The 16,726-nt window shown below is 41.9% G+C and overlaps 1 protein-coding gene across 11 annotated transcripts in view; it reads left to right on the forward strand.

Moving 5' to 3' along the window:
* neb (nebulin) overlaps positions 1–16,726 on the forward strand; it is a 57,142-nt gene that overhangs the window by 23,130 nt on the left and 17,286 nt on the right. For 7 of the 11 annotated variants that reach the window (XM_031585072.1, XM_031585089.1, XM_031585081.1 and 4 more), the window contains 53 exons: positions 163–366; positions 493–597; positions 771–878; positions 976–1,287; positions 1,536–1,739; positions 1,852–1,956; positions 2,068–2,175; positions 2,312–2,623; positions 2,724–2,927; positions 3,030–3,134; positions 3,310–3,417; positions 3,556–3,867; positions 3,964–4,167; positions 4,300–4,404; positions 4,679–4,786; positions 4,912–5,223; positions 5,513–5,716; positions 6,142–6,246; positions 6,334–6,441; positions 6,561–6,872; positions 7,005–7,109; positions 7,221–7,319; positions 7,643–7,744; positions 7,867–7,974; positions 8,120–8,431; positions 8,596–8,700; positions 8,953–9,057; positions 9,166–9,270; positions 9,427–9,534; positions 9,730–9,840; positions 10,024–10,221; positions 10,322–10,426; positions 10,634–10,738; positions 10,841–10,945; positions 11,055–11,162; positions 11,273–11,386; positions 11,498–11,695; positions 12,032–12,136; positions 12,264–12,368; positions 12,577–12,684; positions 12,792–12,899; positions 13,004–13,111; positions 13,371–13,475; positions 13,679–13,783; positions 13,914–14,012; positions 14,130–14,234; positions 14,332–14,541; positions 14,663–14,767; positions 14,868–14,972; positions 15,120–15,224; positions 15,330–15,434; positions 15,683–15,787; positions 16,182–16,283. In XM_031585072.1, coding sequence (XP_031440932.1) covers positions 163–366; positions 493–597; positions 771–878; positions 976–1,287; positions 1,536–1,739; positions 1,852–1,956; positions 2,068–2,175; positions 2,312–2,623; positions 2,724–2,927; positions 3,030–3,134; positions 3,310–3,417; positions 3,556–3,867; positions 3,964–4,167; positions 4,300–4,404; positions 4,679–4,786; positions 4,912–5,223; positions 5,513–5,716; positions 6,142–6,246; positions 6,334–6,441; positions 6,561–6,872; positions 7,005–7,109; positions 7,221–7,319; positions 7,643–7,744; positions 7,867–7,974; positions 8,120–8,431; positions 8,596–8,700; positions 8,953–9,057; positions 9,166–9,270; positions 9,427–9,534; positions 9,730–9,840; positions 10,024–10,221; positions 10,322–10,426; positions 10,634–10,738; positions 10,841–10,945; positions 11,055–11,162; positions 11,273–11,386; positions 11,498–11,695; positions 12,032–12,136; positions 12,264–12,368; positions 12,577–12,684; positions 12,792–12,899; positions 13,004–13,111; positions 13,371–13,475; positions 13,679–13,783; positions 13,914–14,012; positions 14,130–14,234; positions 14,332–14,541; positions 14,663–14,767; positions 14,868–14,972; positions 15,120–15,224; positions 15,330–15,434; positions 15,683–15,787; positions 16,182–16,283 — 7,623 coding nt within the window. The remainder of the gene's footprint in view (positions 1–162; positions 367–492; positions 598–770; positions 879–975; positions 1,288–1,535; positions 1,740–1,851; positions 1,957–2,067; positions 2,176–2,311; positions 2,624–2,723; positions 2,928–3,029; positions 3,135–3,309; positions 3,418–3,555; positions 3,868–3,963; positions 4,168–4,299; positions 4,405–4,678; positions 4,787–4,911; positions 5,224–5,512; positions 5,717–6,141; positions 6,247–6,333; positions 6,442–6,560; positions 6,873–7,004; positions 7,110–7,220; positions 7,320–7,642; positions 7,745–7,866; positions 7,975–8,119; positions 8,432–8,595; positions 8,701–8,952; positions 9,058–9,165; positions 9,271–9,426; positions 9,535–9,729; positions 9,841–10,023; positions 10,222–10,321; positions 10,427–10,633; positions 10,739–10,840; positions 10,946–11,054; positions 11,163–11,272; positions 11,387–11,497; positions 11,696–12,031; positions 12,137–12,263; positions 12,369–12,576; positions 12,685–12,791; positions 12,900–13,003; positions 13,112–13,370; positions 13,476–13,678; positions 13,784–13,913; positions 14,013–14,129; positions 14,235–14,331; positions 14,542–14,662; positions 14,768–14,867; positions 14,973–15,119; positions 15,225–15,329; positions 15,435–15,682; positions 15,788–16,181; positions 16,284–16,726) is intronic. The other 4 variants (XM_031585092.1, XM_031585104.1, XM_031585112.1 and 1 more) reach the window with 4 other exon arrangements.

Here is a 16,726-nt window from a genome sequence, read left to right on the forward strand (position 1 = left end):
AATTGTGGGAAATCTGTAAATTTGTCTGAATTTGTGAAAACTCAAGTCCCCAAAATCCTGAAGGGACCGAATTAAAAGTAATGACTTTTTACATTTACAATACTTCAGGACATATGTACACACATAGACTTAACCATGTTTTTGTTAACTTGTTTTGATCAGGCTGTCTACAGAGCAGACTTGAAGTGGCTTCGAGGTACAGGATGGGTGCCCATTGGCTCACTTGATGTTGAGTTAGCAAAGAAGTGTGGAGAGATCCTGACTGACCATGGCTACCGTCAGCACCCCAGCAACTTCAAATTCACCAGCAAAACTGATGCTATGCCAATCGTGTTGGCTAAAGCCATGAATGCAAATATGGACAAGGTAGTATATCTCTTCTAGAATGAAATAGCATGAGTAATGTGAAGGGGGAATACGTTATTATCTCCTTTAACACTCTGCCAAGCTTCCAGTTGTTTTTTGGAATTCATTCTTTGCACATTTTCACAGCAAAGTTATGTCCAAGCTTGGGAGAAGGACAAGACAACGGTCCATCACACGCCAGATGCAATGGATGTGGTGCTGGCCAGACAGAACAAGATCACCTACAGTGAGGTAAGCCAGGATGAACAAGGAACAGATGTGTCCTTTTATTTTATTTCCCCCCCCACAATATGCTGTATATCTAAAAATTTATTTTTAATTCACCTATCTCCCAGGTCAGTGTAACATGTGAAATTGCTATTGCTTGCATAAAATGACTTTTTCCTTTTTATTTTGTTATCCAGTCAAAATATAAAAAAGCTAATGAAGAATCCAAGAAGAAGGGCTACGACTTGCGCAATGATGCCCTTTCTATTATTGCTGCCAAGAAAGGCAGGGAGATTATCAGTGATGTAAGTATTTCACACCACACAGTTGGCGAGCATGAATGATTTACTGTAGCAATTTTTAGTACAATGACATATTTCTTAATTTCATCTTCCTCTTTAGTACAAGTACAAGACCGGCTACCGCAAGCAGATTGGCCATCACATTGGAGCTCACTGCGTGGAGGATGATCCACTGATCATGCTGGCCTTGAACTCTGCCAGGATTTCTAGTGATGCTCTTTACAAGAAGGACTTCCACAAGTCCAAGACTAAGTTCAATCTTCCCGTGGACATGATGTCCTTTGAGCTGGCTAAGAAGAATCAGATCCAGGTCAATGATGCAGCCTACAGGACCCGCCTTCATAACTGGACCTGCCTGCCCGACTCCAGTGATGTTGTGCAGGCCAGACAGGTGTACGACATGCAGAGTGAAGTGAGTAAGGCAGAAGCTGAATGGAAGTTTTAGTTTCCTTCTATTTTCACATTTTAATTGTGTATTGTGTATTGTGTATTGTTTTAGGTAGAATCTGTCAAAACAAAAAAAAATTTCAACAGCGTAAACAACTGACAGGGTACTGTCTGGAGCAAAACGTATTGCTATCCACTGTTTAATTGTTAGGGAATGGTCATCTATGTTTATGCATCCCACATGTTCATCATTGTCATTTGTGTCTTTCTCAGGCGGTCTACCGATCCGATTTGAAATGGCTTAGAGGCATGGGATGGGTCCCCATTGGCTCGCTTGATGTTGTGGCCGCGAAGAAGGCTGGCGAGGCTCTGGCTGAGCGGGGATACCGTGAGCACCCCAGCAACTTCAAATTCACCAGCAAAACTGACGCTATGCCCCTCGTCCTGGCTAAAGCCAACGCACAAATAATCAACAAGGTAAGTAGTTATACACATTTAGTATATTTCCTATCTTCTAGTTTTGAGCTAACTGTTTTAGGTCCTAAACTTTATGCACTCATTCATTAATGTCAATTGTACTCTCCTGCAGTCATCGTATACTGAGGCCTGGAACAAAGACAAGACCAAAATTCATATCACGCCAGATTCCATGGATGTGCTGCTTGCAAAGCAGAATAACAAAAATATGAGTGAGGTAACGGCAACATTAATAATTTTGATTTGGTTTTTAATGTAATGTTATGCATCGCTTAATACACCCTACCAACTGCTTTTCATAATTGTGAGTCTGTTGCTTTCTTCACAGAAATTGTACAAACTTGCCAATGAAGAGTCTAAGAAGAAGGGATATGATTTACGCAATGATGCCATTTCTATCCAAGCAGCCAGAAAAGGCTGCGATATTGCCAGTGATGTAAGCTTTGTTTTCTGTATAAAAATCCCATTAAAATATTTAAATATATTGTTATTCAGGATGTTTTTTTTTCATTTTGTACATAATTTTGCCTTTCCTTTCTTCCTTCCTTTCCTTTCATTAACTTTTTCCACAGCACAAGTACAAAGCCGGCTACCGCAAGCAGGTCGGTCATCACATTGGAGCTCACTGCGTGGAGGATGATCCACTGCTCATGCTGGCTATACACGGTGCTAGGATTGCTAGTGATGCTCTTTACAAGAAGGACTTCGAAAAGTCCAAGACCAAGTTCAACCTCCCTGTAGACATGCTTAATATTGAGCTGGCCAAGAAGTGCCAGAAACAGGTCAACGATTTCAACTACAGAACCCAGCTGCACAACTGGACCTGCCTGCCCGACTCTAATGATGTCGTCCAGGCTAGGAAAGTCTATGCACTAAACAGTGATGTAAGTTCTATACAATTTTGAGAAGACCCTTTCACTTTGTGAATAGACATTTTCTCTTTTCCCCTGTGCTTAACACATTATCTGTAAAACAAATTTGTAGGCTGTCTACAAGGCTGACATGGAATGGATCAGGGGAACCGGCTGGGTCCCCATCGGGTCACTGGATGTCGTTAAGGCCAAGAAAGCTGCTGAGATTTTCAGTGAACACTTGTACCGCCAGAAGCCAGACCAGTTCAAGTTCAGCCAAGACATGCTCTCTATGCCTATGGTCTTGGCCAAAACAAACGCTGACACAATCAACAAGGTCAGTTGTCTTTTTTCAAACATGGGACGAATAATATGACAAATGTGAATGCACATGTTCTCCATCTAATGTTTATGTTCATCCTTTGTATGTTCAACACAGCACCAGTATGTTCAAGCCTGGGAAGCTGAGAAGACGAACATCCACTTAAACCCCGATATACCTGAGATTGTACTGTCCAAGGCCAATGCTATCAACATGAGCAAAGTGAGTTTATTTTTGTTTGTTCGTACAGTATCAACTAAGTTGGGATTTAACTGTCTCAGTGTGTGTGTAAATCTTGTCAGTAATATTTGAGGACTCATTTTAGGTATCAGTATGAACCACCAGGATGATTATAAAACTGTGGTCTAAAATTTCGTCTGCTTTATTTCTTCAACAGAAACAATACAGACAAGCAGTTGACGATATGTTCAAGAAGGGTTATGACATCAAATCTGATGCCCTCTCAATCAAGGCAGCCAAGCATGGAAGAGAAATCATCAGTGATGTGAGTAAATTGAAGAGTTTTATTTAAAAAATTAAAATAAAATAACAAACTGTTTATTGAATTTGGTTGATTGTTGGTTGACTGTAAACACCAAAGATCTAGAACTGCAATTCATTTTTCATTAACTTTTTTCCTCAGTACAAGTACAAGGCTGGCTACCGCAAGCAGGTCGGCCATCACATTGGAGCTCACTGCGTGGAGGATGATCCACTGCTCATGCTGGCTATACACGGCGCTAGGATTGCTAGTGATGCTCTTTACAAGAAGGACTTCAACAAGTCCAAGACCAAGTTCCACCTCCCTGTAGACATGCTTAATATTGAGCTGGCCAAGAAGTGCCAGAAACAGGTCAACGATTTCAACTACAGAACCATGCTGCACAACTGGACCTGCCTGCCCGACTCTAGTGATGTCGTCCAGGCTAGGAAAGTCTATGACCTGCACAGTGATGTAAGTTTTACAGTGCATGTTGCTGATGTTTGGAAAAAAAGAGCCAAAATATAGAAGATTTAAATGTTTAATAACTTGATGAATCTTTCCATAAAGGCTGTGTACAGGGCAGATATGGAATGGATCAGAGGATGTGGATGGGTTCCTATTGGCTCAGTGGAAGTGGATAGGGTCAAGAAAGCTGGAGAAATCCTGAGTGAAATTAAGTACCGTCAGCACCCAAGCACTTTGGCCTACACCTGCAAAACTGATGGAATGCCCTTCGCTCTGGCTCAAGAAAACGCCAAAATTATGGACAAGGTATGAACACGCTACGCTTAGCATGTTGAGCAATACACTTCAACCTAAAGATGTATGAGATCATTTGGATTTGGAGCATGACATATTTTGATGTTGAAAACCAGAGTAATCTTTTTTTGGTTGTCGTTACAGAAAGCGTACGTTGATGCATGGAATAAGGAGAAGACAAACATCCATATCATGCCCGACACACCCGAGATCCTCTTAGCCCAACAGAATAATGTCACCAACAGCAGGGTAAGTGTATAGACCCAAATGCACCTCAATTATAAACATTGACAGTCTATATATTCAAAACACTAAGTGAGTTTTAACTGAGAATATTTTGATCATTGATTTTATGGGGATCGCAAGAAAGTAGAATGTTATCTTATACTGTTATCTTATTAGTGTTTATTGAAGTTCTGTTCATTTCACTCTTCAGCCAAAATCATTTTATATGATCCATACCATTTTGTTTTGATATACTAAGCGGTACAGTAATTAATCACTTCTGATTGTGCTCCCACAGAAACAATACAGACAAGCAGTTGAAGATATGTTCAAGAAAGGTTATGACATCAAAGCTGATGCCATCTCCATCAAGGCAGCCAAGCATGGAAGAGAAATCATCAGTGATGTGAGATTCTTATTCTCTTTCATTTACTCAAAATGATTTATGGGTGCCATATTTTCATTTTTTACATGTTGAGGCCCTGCTGTGGTTAAATAATAAATGTTTCCACAATTTATCTCTTCTTTCAGTACAAATACAAAGCAGGTTACCGCAAGCAACAAGGACACCACATCGGAGCCCTCAGTGTCGAGGATGATCCACTGATTATGCTGGCTGCGCACGGAGTTAAGATTGCTAGTGACAATCTCTACAAGAAGGACTTTGAAAAGTCCAAGACCAAGTTCCACCTCCCTGTAGACATGCTTAATATTGAGCTGGCCAAGAAGTGCCAGAAACAGGTCAACGATTTCAACTACAGAACCATGCTGCACAACTGGACCTGCCTGCCCGACTCCAGTGATGTCGTCCAGGCTAGGAAAGTCTATGACCTGCACAGTGATGTAAGCTTTATTCCATTTTGAGAAGATCCTTTCACTTTGTGAATGGTCTATGATCTTCAGAGCGATGTTAGTTAACGTTTAGATTCTGTTCTTGATGTTGTTGTTGTTTTTGTTGTTGCTGACCTCTACTCATGTCTCTGTGTACTCTCATAAGCCTAAGTTACACATTTTAATTTGCCCTTATATGGTGTATTATAGTGCATTTGTATAAAACAAATAATATAAAATAATCCATGTTGGGGTTGTGGAAGTCATGGGACAGTCCTAAAGATTAATCTGAACCTTTCAGGCGGTGTACAAGGCTGATATGGAGTGGATCCGTGGATGTGGCTGGATACCACAGGGTTCACCTGATGTTCTGAAGGCCAAACATGCTCAGGACATTCTCAACGACAGACTCTATCGCCAGCCCCCCAGCACTATCAAGTTCACAAGTGTTGTCGACCTGCCAGAAGTGGTCCTGTCCAAGCAAAATGCAGAGTTGCTCAGTGCTGTAAGACATTTGTTTTGTTTCCTCTCGCTTTCTCCTACTGTTGATTTTTCCTTGAACTTCATTTAAAAAAAGGGTATACACAGACTTTGCAAATGTTTCTACCATCCTAAATTATTGATTAAAAGTAGCTGTCCATGTCGACAAAGAATAAATCATCTCATTTCAAAAACAACCAAATGGTGCCAAAACTGAGAGACTTTTCTTTGCTAAATGCGATATGGAATTCCATAATGTTGGATAAAGCTCAAATACATTTTCCTACACATTTACTGTGCAGACTACACTTCTTGCATGAATGTACATGTCAATCTGCACTGTGGACTTTTGTTAAATTACAAAGAGAACCATAACGACGGATTATTAATGAAAGCCTTCCATGTTGACTTTTAGTGACTAGACTCATTTGTCCTTCTTTCTGTTGACAGAGGAAATACCATGAGGCGTGGGAGAACGAGAAAACGAAAATTCATGTCGGTAATGAGTTACCAGAAATCGTCCTCTCAAAGGCAAACCTTATTAATACCAGCCAAGTAAGTTTGTTCCCATTGTCAGATTACTACGTACTGTAATACTCTTTTAAATTCCTCCGCTCAGTCATTTCCACTCTTGCTTTTCAGAGCGGGTATACCAAAGCTTGGGACAAAGAGAAGGCCAAGGGATTCCTGATTAAAGAGGATGCCATCTCTGTACTTAAAGCTAGAGCGTCCAGAGATATTATCAGTGATGTGAGTGTTCATTTAAATACAGATATGCATGCGTATTTTGTAAAATTGAATTCACAAGTGAATTTCAACCATTTGTCAGATTGCAGAAGATGAAATTCACTATGCCTTTTCTTTTCCAGTACAAGTACAAAGCAGGTTACCGCAAGCAGGTGGGCCACCACATCGGAGCCCTCAGTGTCCAGGATGATCCACTGATTATGCTGGCTATGCACGGTGTTAAGATTGCTAGTGACAATCTCTACAAGAAGGACTTTGAAAAGTCCAAGACCAAGTTCCACCTCCCTGTAGACATGCTTAATATTGAGCTGGCCAAGAAGTGCCAGAAACAGGTCAACGATTTCAACTACAGAACCCAGCTGCACAACTGGACCTGCCTGCCCGACTCCAGTGATGTCGTCCAGGCTAGGAAAGTCTATGACCTGAACAGTGATGTAAGTTGTTTACATCAAAACTTAGACAGTACAGCATTCCCACATAGAAATAAGGTCACCTGGACCACTGGTGTACATTTCTTAGACTGTGACTGTGTCATGTAATGGCATTCATCTCTGTGTGATTGACAGGCGGTGTACAGGGCTGACTTGGAGTGGCTGAGGGGCTGTGGATGGTCACCTCATGAGTCCGTGGAGGTCAAGAGAGTGAAACATGCCCAGGACATCCTGGCTGATGTAAGGAATAACAGTCTCTTGGAAAGATTTCAAGATTTCAGAGATTGGGATTGGTTGGCATGACATGGCAGGGGATGAACAACATTTACATTCTCACTTTCTGTCTTGCAGAGGGGTTACCGTGTGAAGCTGGATACACAGAAGTACATAACTCCCGTCGACAGAATGGACATGGAATGTGCCAAGAATGCCGCTGAGGTCCTCAATGAGGTCAGTAGAACTCCTCTTAAATCTGCTGGCTGTGAGCTGCAAAATTGTGTTCTTGTACAATCGTCTAATTTGCAAATTCAAATAAGTCTCAAGTCTTAAATTATCAGATTTTGTAGTGTGATATCCTTCTCATTTTGCCCTGCTGATTTTGAAATGCAAAGAGGTTTTTTGTTAATTTTGTTTATATCATAGTAATACGACATTACATGAAAATGTGGTGTTATAACAAGTCATTTCACTTTACACTAGAATTTTTTTTTTAAATCTAATACCCTTATTAGTATCTACTCTGAATAACTTAACTGCTTCTTCATTTCTTTCAGGCTAAATATCGTGAACAATGGCACAAAGACAAGACACAATACAGCCTAGGGGATACTCCAGGTCTGGCAACTTGCAGAGAGATTAAAAAGATTCTCCACCCGGTAAATTATCTCTGCCATTCTCACGATCCCTCTCCCAAGAGTTCATCCTCTGAGCAACGTACATTTCATTGACACCTCCACACACTAACAGCTTTCATTTCTCTCCTATAATTCCCCCACAGAAACTCTACACCCAGGACTGGAACAAGACCAAAGCCACTGGGTACTTCATGCCTGGAGATGCCGTTTCTATCCAGCAATGTATTAAGACGACTAAAATACAAAGTGAAGTAAGAAGGCCATTAAGCAATGTTTAAACCTAGTGTCTATCAATGATTTGTATGCAATTAGTTGAGTCTCAAATGTCATGGTTGTTAAAAATATCTATATGTCATGGTTGTTAAAAATTGACCGTGATCTATTTCGTTCTTACAGCACAAGTATCTTGACGGCTACCGCAAGCAGGTTGGTCATCACATTGGAGCTCTCAGTGTCCAGGATGATCCACTGCTCATGCTGGCCTTGAACTCTGCCAAGATTGCTAGTGATGCTCTTTACAAGAAGGACTTCCACCATTCCAAGACTAAGTTCAATCTTCCTGTGGACATGATAGCCTTTGAGCTGGCCAAGAAGTGCCAGGTCCAGGTCAACGATAACGCCTACAGGACCCGTCTGCACAACTGGACTTGCCTGCCTGATCATAATGATGTTGTTCAGGCCCGCAAAGTATATGACATCAACAGTGATGTGAGTCTCTGATCACAGTACTTTCACCCCATTAGAATGTGCACATATTGTACTTTTATTGTATTTCTTGCAGCAATCCCAAGTCTGTTATATTGCTGCCTCATTTCCCTCTATCTCTGTCATCCTCACACAACACCATTGATGACTGTCTTCCCTTCCACCAGATTATCTATAAGGCCGACATGGAATGGATCCGCGGATGTGGATGGTCGCCTGCAGAGTCTGTTGATCATGTCAAAGTCAGGAATTGCCAGGCGGTCATGAATGAAGTAGGGGTCTTTGTCATTACTAGAGAAGTTCATGAAATGTTTTGGTCTTAATCCCATAAACTAAAAAGGTAGCATCATTAAAAGGTATAAGAGGTTGCATCACTAAATATTGAACATATACAGGATGTATATTACATGCAATTATTACATATACATACAATAAAGATTACTAAATATTTGTATGCTATAAATGAGTTTAGTCAATACCATTATCATTCCTTATTACTATTTTCCCCATTTCCTTTTTTTCAGAGACTTTACAAAAAGGATGCCAAGGAGGGCTTTAGCAAGTTCACTCTCATTGTCGATCGCCCTGAGATTATCCAGGCTAAAGTCAATGCCTTCCAACTCAGTGATGTGAGTAACCACATTTAAGTGACTTTCATTTCTCCGTCCATTCAGAACATTTAAACCACAGCTTGTGTTTGTTAAGCTAAACTATTTATCTTGCTTTTGTTAATTCAGCTGAAGTACAAAGAGTCCTTCAATCAGGAGAAGGGCCATTACATCGGGTCTGAGGACACACCCCAGATGGCCCTGTGCAGAGAGTCAGCCAAGAACATCAGTGAGGTAACACACAGCATACTTCCTTCTTGCTGTACGCTCTGAATACTTATTACACTTAGTATACTTACTTGGCTTAATACAGCATACAGTCAGCATAGTGTCCCTGTTTTTAGGAGACGATAGCCTTGTGGTTTCATGAATGGTGTGATTTCTTTGCAGAAACTGTACAAACTGAACTGGGATGAAAGCAAAGCCACTGGCTACCAGCTAGACCATGAGTACCTCCCTCTGCTGAATGCCAAGAGGGCCAGGGACAGCGTCAGTGATGTGAGTATCCTTCAGTGTCCTCTTGTCAGTCAACTTTTCACTAAACTCATAACATTACTTCAGTTGTAATAAAGGGAGCATCTTATAGCTACACTGTCAGCTGTTTGTCCAAGTCAGAAAAAAATATATAATAATAAATATATTTTCGAATGTCATGTTCTTTTGCCTTCTTTTCTATGAATCCATACCACTCAGGCCAAGTACAACGAGGCCCATTTGAAGGAAAAGGGTCATTACAAGGCTGCCAACATCCTAGACTTCCCTGATGTGATGCGCTATGGTGAAATAGAGAAGATGAAGAACCTGGTAAGACATTTCTCTTCCTGTCAACATACACCTTGACATTGAACACACAGGACTCATACGTGAGATCTTGAGATCATAAAAAGATGTAGATACTCTTATACGCTCAGTGTTACAGCAGAGGGCAGCCCTCTGGCACTGGTACTGTCACATCCTGCATGTTAACATTGTTTGACCTTTGTGCAGCGGGACTACCACAAGGACTACAATGAGACCAAGACTAAGCTACACATCCCTGTGGACATGATGAGCCATGTTGTGGCCAAGAAATGTCAGAGCATCCTAAGCGAAGAGCAGTACCGTACCTACCTGCACCAATGGACATGCCACCCCGAACAAAATGATATCACCCGTGCTCGCCACGCCAACGAGATTTTGAGCGATGTAGGTCCTCCGTAATGTCACCGTTTAAGTCTCTGGGCTCTTTTCTGCCGCTGTGGTCTTTTCTAAATGACATGGGGCATCATCATCTTTCTCTTTTCAGGTGTTCTATAAAGAGGACCTACTCTGGACAAAGGGCGTTGGCTGCTATGCTTGGGATACCCCAGAGATTCTTCGCGCCAGGAAGTCCTACGAGCTTCAGAGTGACGTAAGAGTCAGAGGGATTGGGCAAACTTGATTCTAAATGGTTTTGCTTTCCACAAACTATAATCGTTAGCAACTACATTAACCCACAAGCATCTTAATTATATTTTTCTTAGTTTTTGTGGTGCGATATGGAAGGTTCTTAAACAAACTGCAATTTAAAATAAACGAGGATGACAAGCACAATTTACCAAGCACTTTTTTTTGACAGATCCAATACAAAGCTGAAGGCAAGAAGGAATTCAACAACTACTCCATTGTGACAGATACCCCAATTTACGTCACAGCTGTTCTAGGGCACACCTGGGCTAGTGAGGTAATGTCTTATCTCATACACATACACATATTTGCTGTTCTAACACTGTTCCAGTGTTGAATAATGATGAGTATAATCTGAGTGTTCTCTATTTACCCTCAGTTGATCTACAGGGAGGCCTACAACAAAGAGAAACACTTGTACACCACTTGTATCGACACGTTTGACCTTACCCGGTGCTCTAACCTCAAACATCTCTCAAGCACGGTATGTTCATCTGACCATAAGTCATGTCCATATTGCTCCTGTTCATGTCATTTTTTTCATTATTGTTGAACTACTGTCTTGTTTAACGTGTGTTGCTCATATTTAACAGAATGACTATACTGCCGCATGGAACAAGATCAAGGACAAGAGCTACTTGATCCCACATGACTCTCACGCAATGGTCCATGCTAAACAGCAGAAGGTTATTCTCAGCAATGTGAGTCCAAGTCTACTACACAACACATACTGAGATAAAAAAATATATGTAATAATGACCTGCACCTGTACTCTGGGATCACACGGAAATGTTGAATTCTATTGTGACAGGTGAAATATCGTGAGGATTATGAGAAGTTCAAGTCCCTCTACAGCTTGCCCAAATCCATGGAGGATGATCCTGCCACGCTTAGGTGCCTCAAAGCTGGCAAACTTCACCTTGACGTGAGTACATCTGCCCACAGACACTTCTCACTCACAGTTGATGTGTTATATTAATGTCCTTTTCTCTTTGGGCAAACTAAAACTTTACAATTATGTCTCTTTGTGAATCAGCGTTTGTACAAAGAGGACTACGAGAAAACCAAGGCCAAGGTCACTATGCCTCCCGACATGCTTGACATTGTGGAATCACGCAAGACCCAGAAGGCCGTCAGTGAGATTGACTACCGCAAGTACCTGCACCAGTGGGTCTGCCTGCCAGACATGAAGGCCTTCGTCCACTCTCGCAAAGTCAATGAGCAGTTCAGTGATGTGAGTGATCTTATTCAGATTCTTGTGTGTGCCTGTGAGTATTTTCAAACGTTTTTTGTAAGGATAGGCGCGCTCTACTTCCAAAATAAAGGTGATTTTGGGTGCGAGTGAAAAAGACTGTTAACTTAAAGTAGAAAAAACCGCACTCTCAAGCTTGTCTCATTGCTTTTTTATTTTGACCAGTTCATCCACAGACGCGTTTCGGCCTAAGCCATCGTCAGTGTGTATTTTCAAACGTTGCCACGTACAAACATAGCATATAACCTGTGTGATCACTGTGACTTTTATTTTTTTTAACTTTGGTTAAAATGGGAATGCTTTCTCGTTGCCTCACAGATCATCTACAAGGATGACCTGAACTGGCTGAAGGGTATCGGGTGCTACGCCTGGGATACTCCTGAGATTGTGCGCAGTAAGGCCGCCATGGAGATCCAGAGCAACGTGAGTCCCCCTGCCCACGCCTCCCCTCTTCCAATCTCCATTTTTTTCGTACTTTTTCCTTCATCCCCCACCTCTCTCCTTCCTGTGCTTATACCACATGTGTGAATATTCTGATCCCTTCTCTCAGAACATGTACAAAGCCAACGCAGTTCAGCACTTCAAGGATTACTCTGTGGTGTTGGAGACCCCAGAGTATGAGCAATGCAAGATGAGTGCTCACAACCTCAGTAATGTAAGTATTTACACTGTCTAAAACCGTTCAGTTACACATGAACAAAAAACTACACTATAACTCCAAAGGTGGAATCCACTAGAAAAAACACATCCACCAGTAACTAACACCAATAACAGTAAATCGTTGTTATTATCAAAGTTATTACTGTTGTCAGGAATTTCACAGATGGTGTCTCATGCTCTGATTTCTTTCTGTTCTCCCTCAGCTCAACTACCATCACGACTACGCCACCAACATCAAAGGCACAAACACCTCTCCTGCTGTCACTATTGATACAGAGAGAGTTCGCCTCAACCAGTACATCCAGAGCGAAGTAAGACATCCCCAAATTAATTGTTTGTATTTGAAATCACATAAGAACCCCACATTCTGAATAGTCTGGTCAATGCTAAAATGTCCTTTCTTTTTATTCCGTCTCAGAACGCCTACAAAGAGGAGAGCAGGAGCGCCATGGCGAAGGGCTACGAACTTCCCTATGACACCCCTGCCATCAAGCAGGCCAAGGCCAGCTCTCTCAACTGCAGTGAAGTGAGTGAGACCACCAGCGTGTCTTTCTCTCTTTCCTGCCCTACCATTGGAGGAAAACAAGGCTTTTTAACGAGTTTGTGTGTTTTTGTGCATGATTTGTACAGGTGAAATATAAACTGGCACACGACCAAACCAAGGCCAAGAGTTACGCCCTGGACCCGCAAGGTGTCAACTTTGTTACCATCAGGAAGGCCAACAAGGTCATGAACGAGGTAAGACTCAAATGGTTATTGAAGGGATTCAATCAGAATTTCCCATTTCAGATTATAGCTAATAACCCTTTATTTGTCATTGACTTCGAAGGTAATTACAAATTGTATGTAAACATGGAATATATTAATCAAACCCATTTTAAGCTTCAACTTTCTACTGTTAACAATGTATAATGTACATGCCTCTGAGGATAGCCGATACAAGTCAATGGATACGTTTAATACATTTTGATCTACCCCTCTTCACACTCTCTCACAGCGTCTGTACCGCGAGAGGTATCACAAGGAGAAGGACAAGATCCACTCCATTTATGACACACCGGAAATCCTGCAAGTCAAGGCCACCCAGGACGCCATCAGTGACGTACGTGACTGTCATCTCTATCTCCATTTTACCAAGCAACGAAACAGAGCAAAACAAAAACATATCATGTGTGCAAAAAACACATAAAACATCTCTCAATTTTACTGTTTTCAATTTGACTTGTAAATATCTCTTAGTTTCTGTATCTCTGCCATAACGTGCGAGGAAATACTGGAATGAGTTTGTTATCGTTTTCCCTACAGCTGTGCTACAAGGAGAAGTTCTTAGCCACCAGAGGGCAGTACATACCCATGCCCTTCACCCCTCAACTCATGCACTGCTTCCATGTCAATGAGATCACCAGCGATGTAAGTGTCCCGACACACAAATACATTGATACTGAAATGTCCAAGATATACCCGTTTTCTGGTGTCATTTATATGTATCTTTCAAGTGTGCTGTTTAATAATATGCTCCAATTTCTGTGTGTGTCCACAGCTCAGGTACAAAGAGGACCTTCTCTGGATGAGGGGCATCGGCTGTTTCATGCCTGACTCTCCTGAGATGGTCCGCGTTCGCGAGATCAACAAGTTAAGGGTAACTACTCCTTGCACCGTTTACTCTCTCAAAGGTTTTTGAAAAGCTTTCTTCTGATTTTGCGTATCCGGTTTTGCTTCTCTCTGAACTCTCGTTTTTTTTCCTGCTCCTCTTTAGAAAAATTATGAGCTTGAGGCCAAGAAGAACTACGCCAACTACTCCGTGGTGCTGGATACCCCTGATTACCAGCGTGTCACGGAGCTGAAGAGCCACATGAGCAATGTGAGTCAGACAGTCAACCTCTGAGATCACACATCTTCTGTACCTCACATCTTTTCCTTGATTTTCATACATTTTACTTTTGGATGTTATCTTCTAGTTGATCTACAAAGCCCAAGGCAAAGCGGACATGTCCAAGAGCACCAACACTCTAGACAGTGTGGAGTTCCAGAGAGCCAAATGGGCCCAGAATCTGACCAACCAGTACCTCTACACTGACCTTGCCTCCAAGGAGAGAGCCTTCTTTACTCCTGAGATCAACACTCCCACCAATGTCCATGCCAGACAGATGAAAGTAGTGTCTAGTGAGGTGCGACTCCTGCTTTTATCCTCATCTTTTGAGTTACAATTCATAACACTTCTAATAATAAAACACATGATTGCATTGACGATTTGGTTGGATTTTGTGGTCTTTTTTGTCTTTCTTCTAGATCAAATACAAAGATCAGTATGAGAAGATGAAGCACAGGTACACTGCCATCCATGACACTCCAATGCTGGTTCGTGCCAAGAAAGCCTACCTGCAATCCAGTGATGTAAGTAAAACAGCTCCTAACTTCCCCCGTTCCTTTCAACATCATGTAATCAAGGCTCACAAAAACACATCAAGGCTCACCTTGTACTTGGCCTCCACAGCTACGCTACAAGGAGACCTTTGAGTTGTCCAAGGGACACTACCACCCAACCAAGGATGCCCTGGACATTCTCTGCGCCAAGAGGGTCAGAGATGACATCAGTGAGGTAAGTACACAGCCAGCTGGGGCTCTGAGGGAGGGGAAATAAAATAAAAATGAAAATAATAAGTCCACATCTAGTGCCTTGTAGACATATTAGTGTATGTCATGGCTGTGATCACATGGTGTGACGTTTCTTTCCTGTGTGAAACAGGTCAAATACAGAGAGAAGTACATAGGCACTCTGGGATCCTGGAGGTCCATCGCAGACCGTCCTGAGTTCTTCCACAGCAGGGTTGTCGGTGACAACATCAGTGATGTGAGTATCGCAGCCTCACCCACATCACCATAGTTACTCATCCTTTTGTTAGGATCTTTGCCTGTTGTGAATGGTACATCACATGTTTCCTCTCTCAACCTATAGCTCAGGTACAAGGAGGACCTGGAATGGATCAAGGGTGTTGGCTGCTATGTGTGGGACACACCTGAGATGGTACAAGCAGAAAAGAACAAGACTCTCTACAGCGAGGTAATGTTCTGATAGGTGTCCTGATCCTGTATTTAAGGTTAGATGTTACGAGAATTTTTTTTATCAAATTAAAATAAATAAATTAAAGCTCTGGTGCTGCTTTATTTTACAACTACATTAAAATATTTTGCAAATGCAGTACTACACCAACACACTTTTTTATCAGCCTGATTTCAGCTTTATCTGGTTTGAGTCAGACAAAGATTGACATACTTTTTCCTTATACTCCACGCATTCCCCACTAACAGAGGCTGTACAAAGCATCATTTGAGAAGAACAGAGGTAACTTCAAGTACACCTGCGATTCGCCATTCTTTGAAGCCGCCAAGAACGCTTCCCTCCTCGCGAACCACGTAAGGAAACGGAAGCATGCCATTTATTCTAAAGACAGAAATTTCTACATTTTAAGAGAAAGTATACATATTTATGTAAATTGTTATATTTATTCTTACTCTGTGTATATAAAGTATATTTATATTTTTTCTGTGTTAATGCATTATTCTGATGACTTGGAATCAGGTCTAAAGGTAAAGTAATTGTAAGCTTTTGCCTGTATGGCAATATTTGTGCACTGTTTTTCTTTCTGACCGAATGATTGTTCACTGATTTCTGTTCTTGTATTGCTTCCTTTCTCTTATCAAATGTCTATATTGTTCACTCCGGTATTTCCATTCCCTGGTAGCATGGAGACACAAGAGTCGCTACTCTCGGCAGTTGTCTTTAACTCTCTTTTGACCTTTTGAGCAGAGGTCCTATAGACGCGAATACGAGAAGAACAAGTCTAAGTTCACCACTATTCTTGACGACCCTAGTAGCCTCCAGGCAAAGGAGGCCGCGAAGCTGAGTCAGGTACAGCCACCAGCTCTTGCCTCCGAGTGGCCATTCACAAGGCCCAGCCCGGTCCGCAGCCTAGCATGAGGCCGTCAGACATCTACTGGATGTAGCAGCTGCATGGCATCGATGTTCAACGTTTCACGTCCCTTTCTCTTTCCTATATCTAGGTCGCCCACGTGGTCACTCATGTGGTCCTGTATGGGTTACTTAGTGTGCCCCTTAATCTATGTGCTCCAGATGACAGCCCCCCATTTTGTTTATCAACATCATTGGGTTCCTTAAAAAAGTTAAATCTAAATGTCATCTGTCAAAAAACCTCTGATCTTAATGAAAGATGCTAACCCTGGAGCCCATAGATCAAGTTTGGGAGGGAAGCTTGGATCCCGTACTGGGATTCCAGGAGCTCATCTCTGACCCCAACTCCTCTCTCTCTCCTCTCTCTGTATCCTGTCTCCAAC

This window comes from Clupea harengus, chromosome 2, assembly GCF_900700415.2.
Source record: "Clupea harengus chromosome 2, Ch_v2.0.2, whole genome shotgun sequence".
Taxonomy (NCBI): Eukaryota; Metazoa; Chordata; class Actinopteri; order Clupeiformes; family Clupeidae; genus Clupea; species Clupea harengus.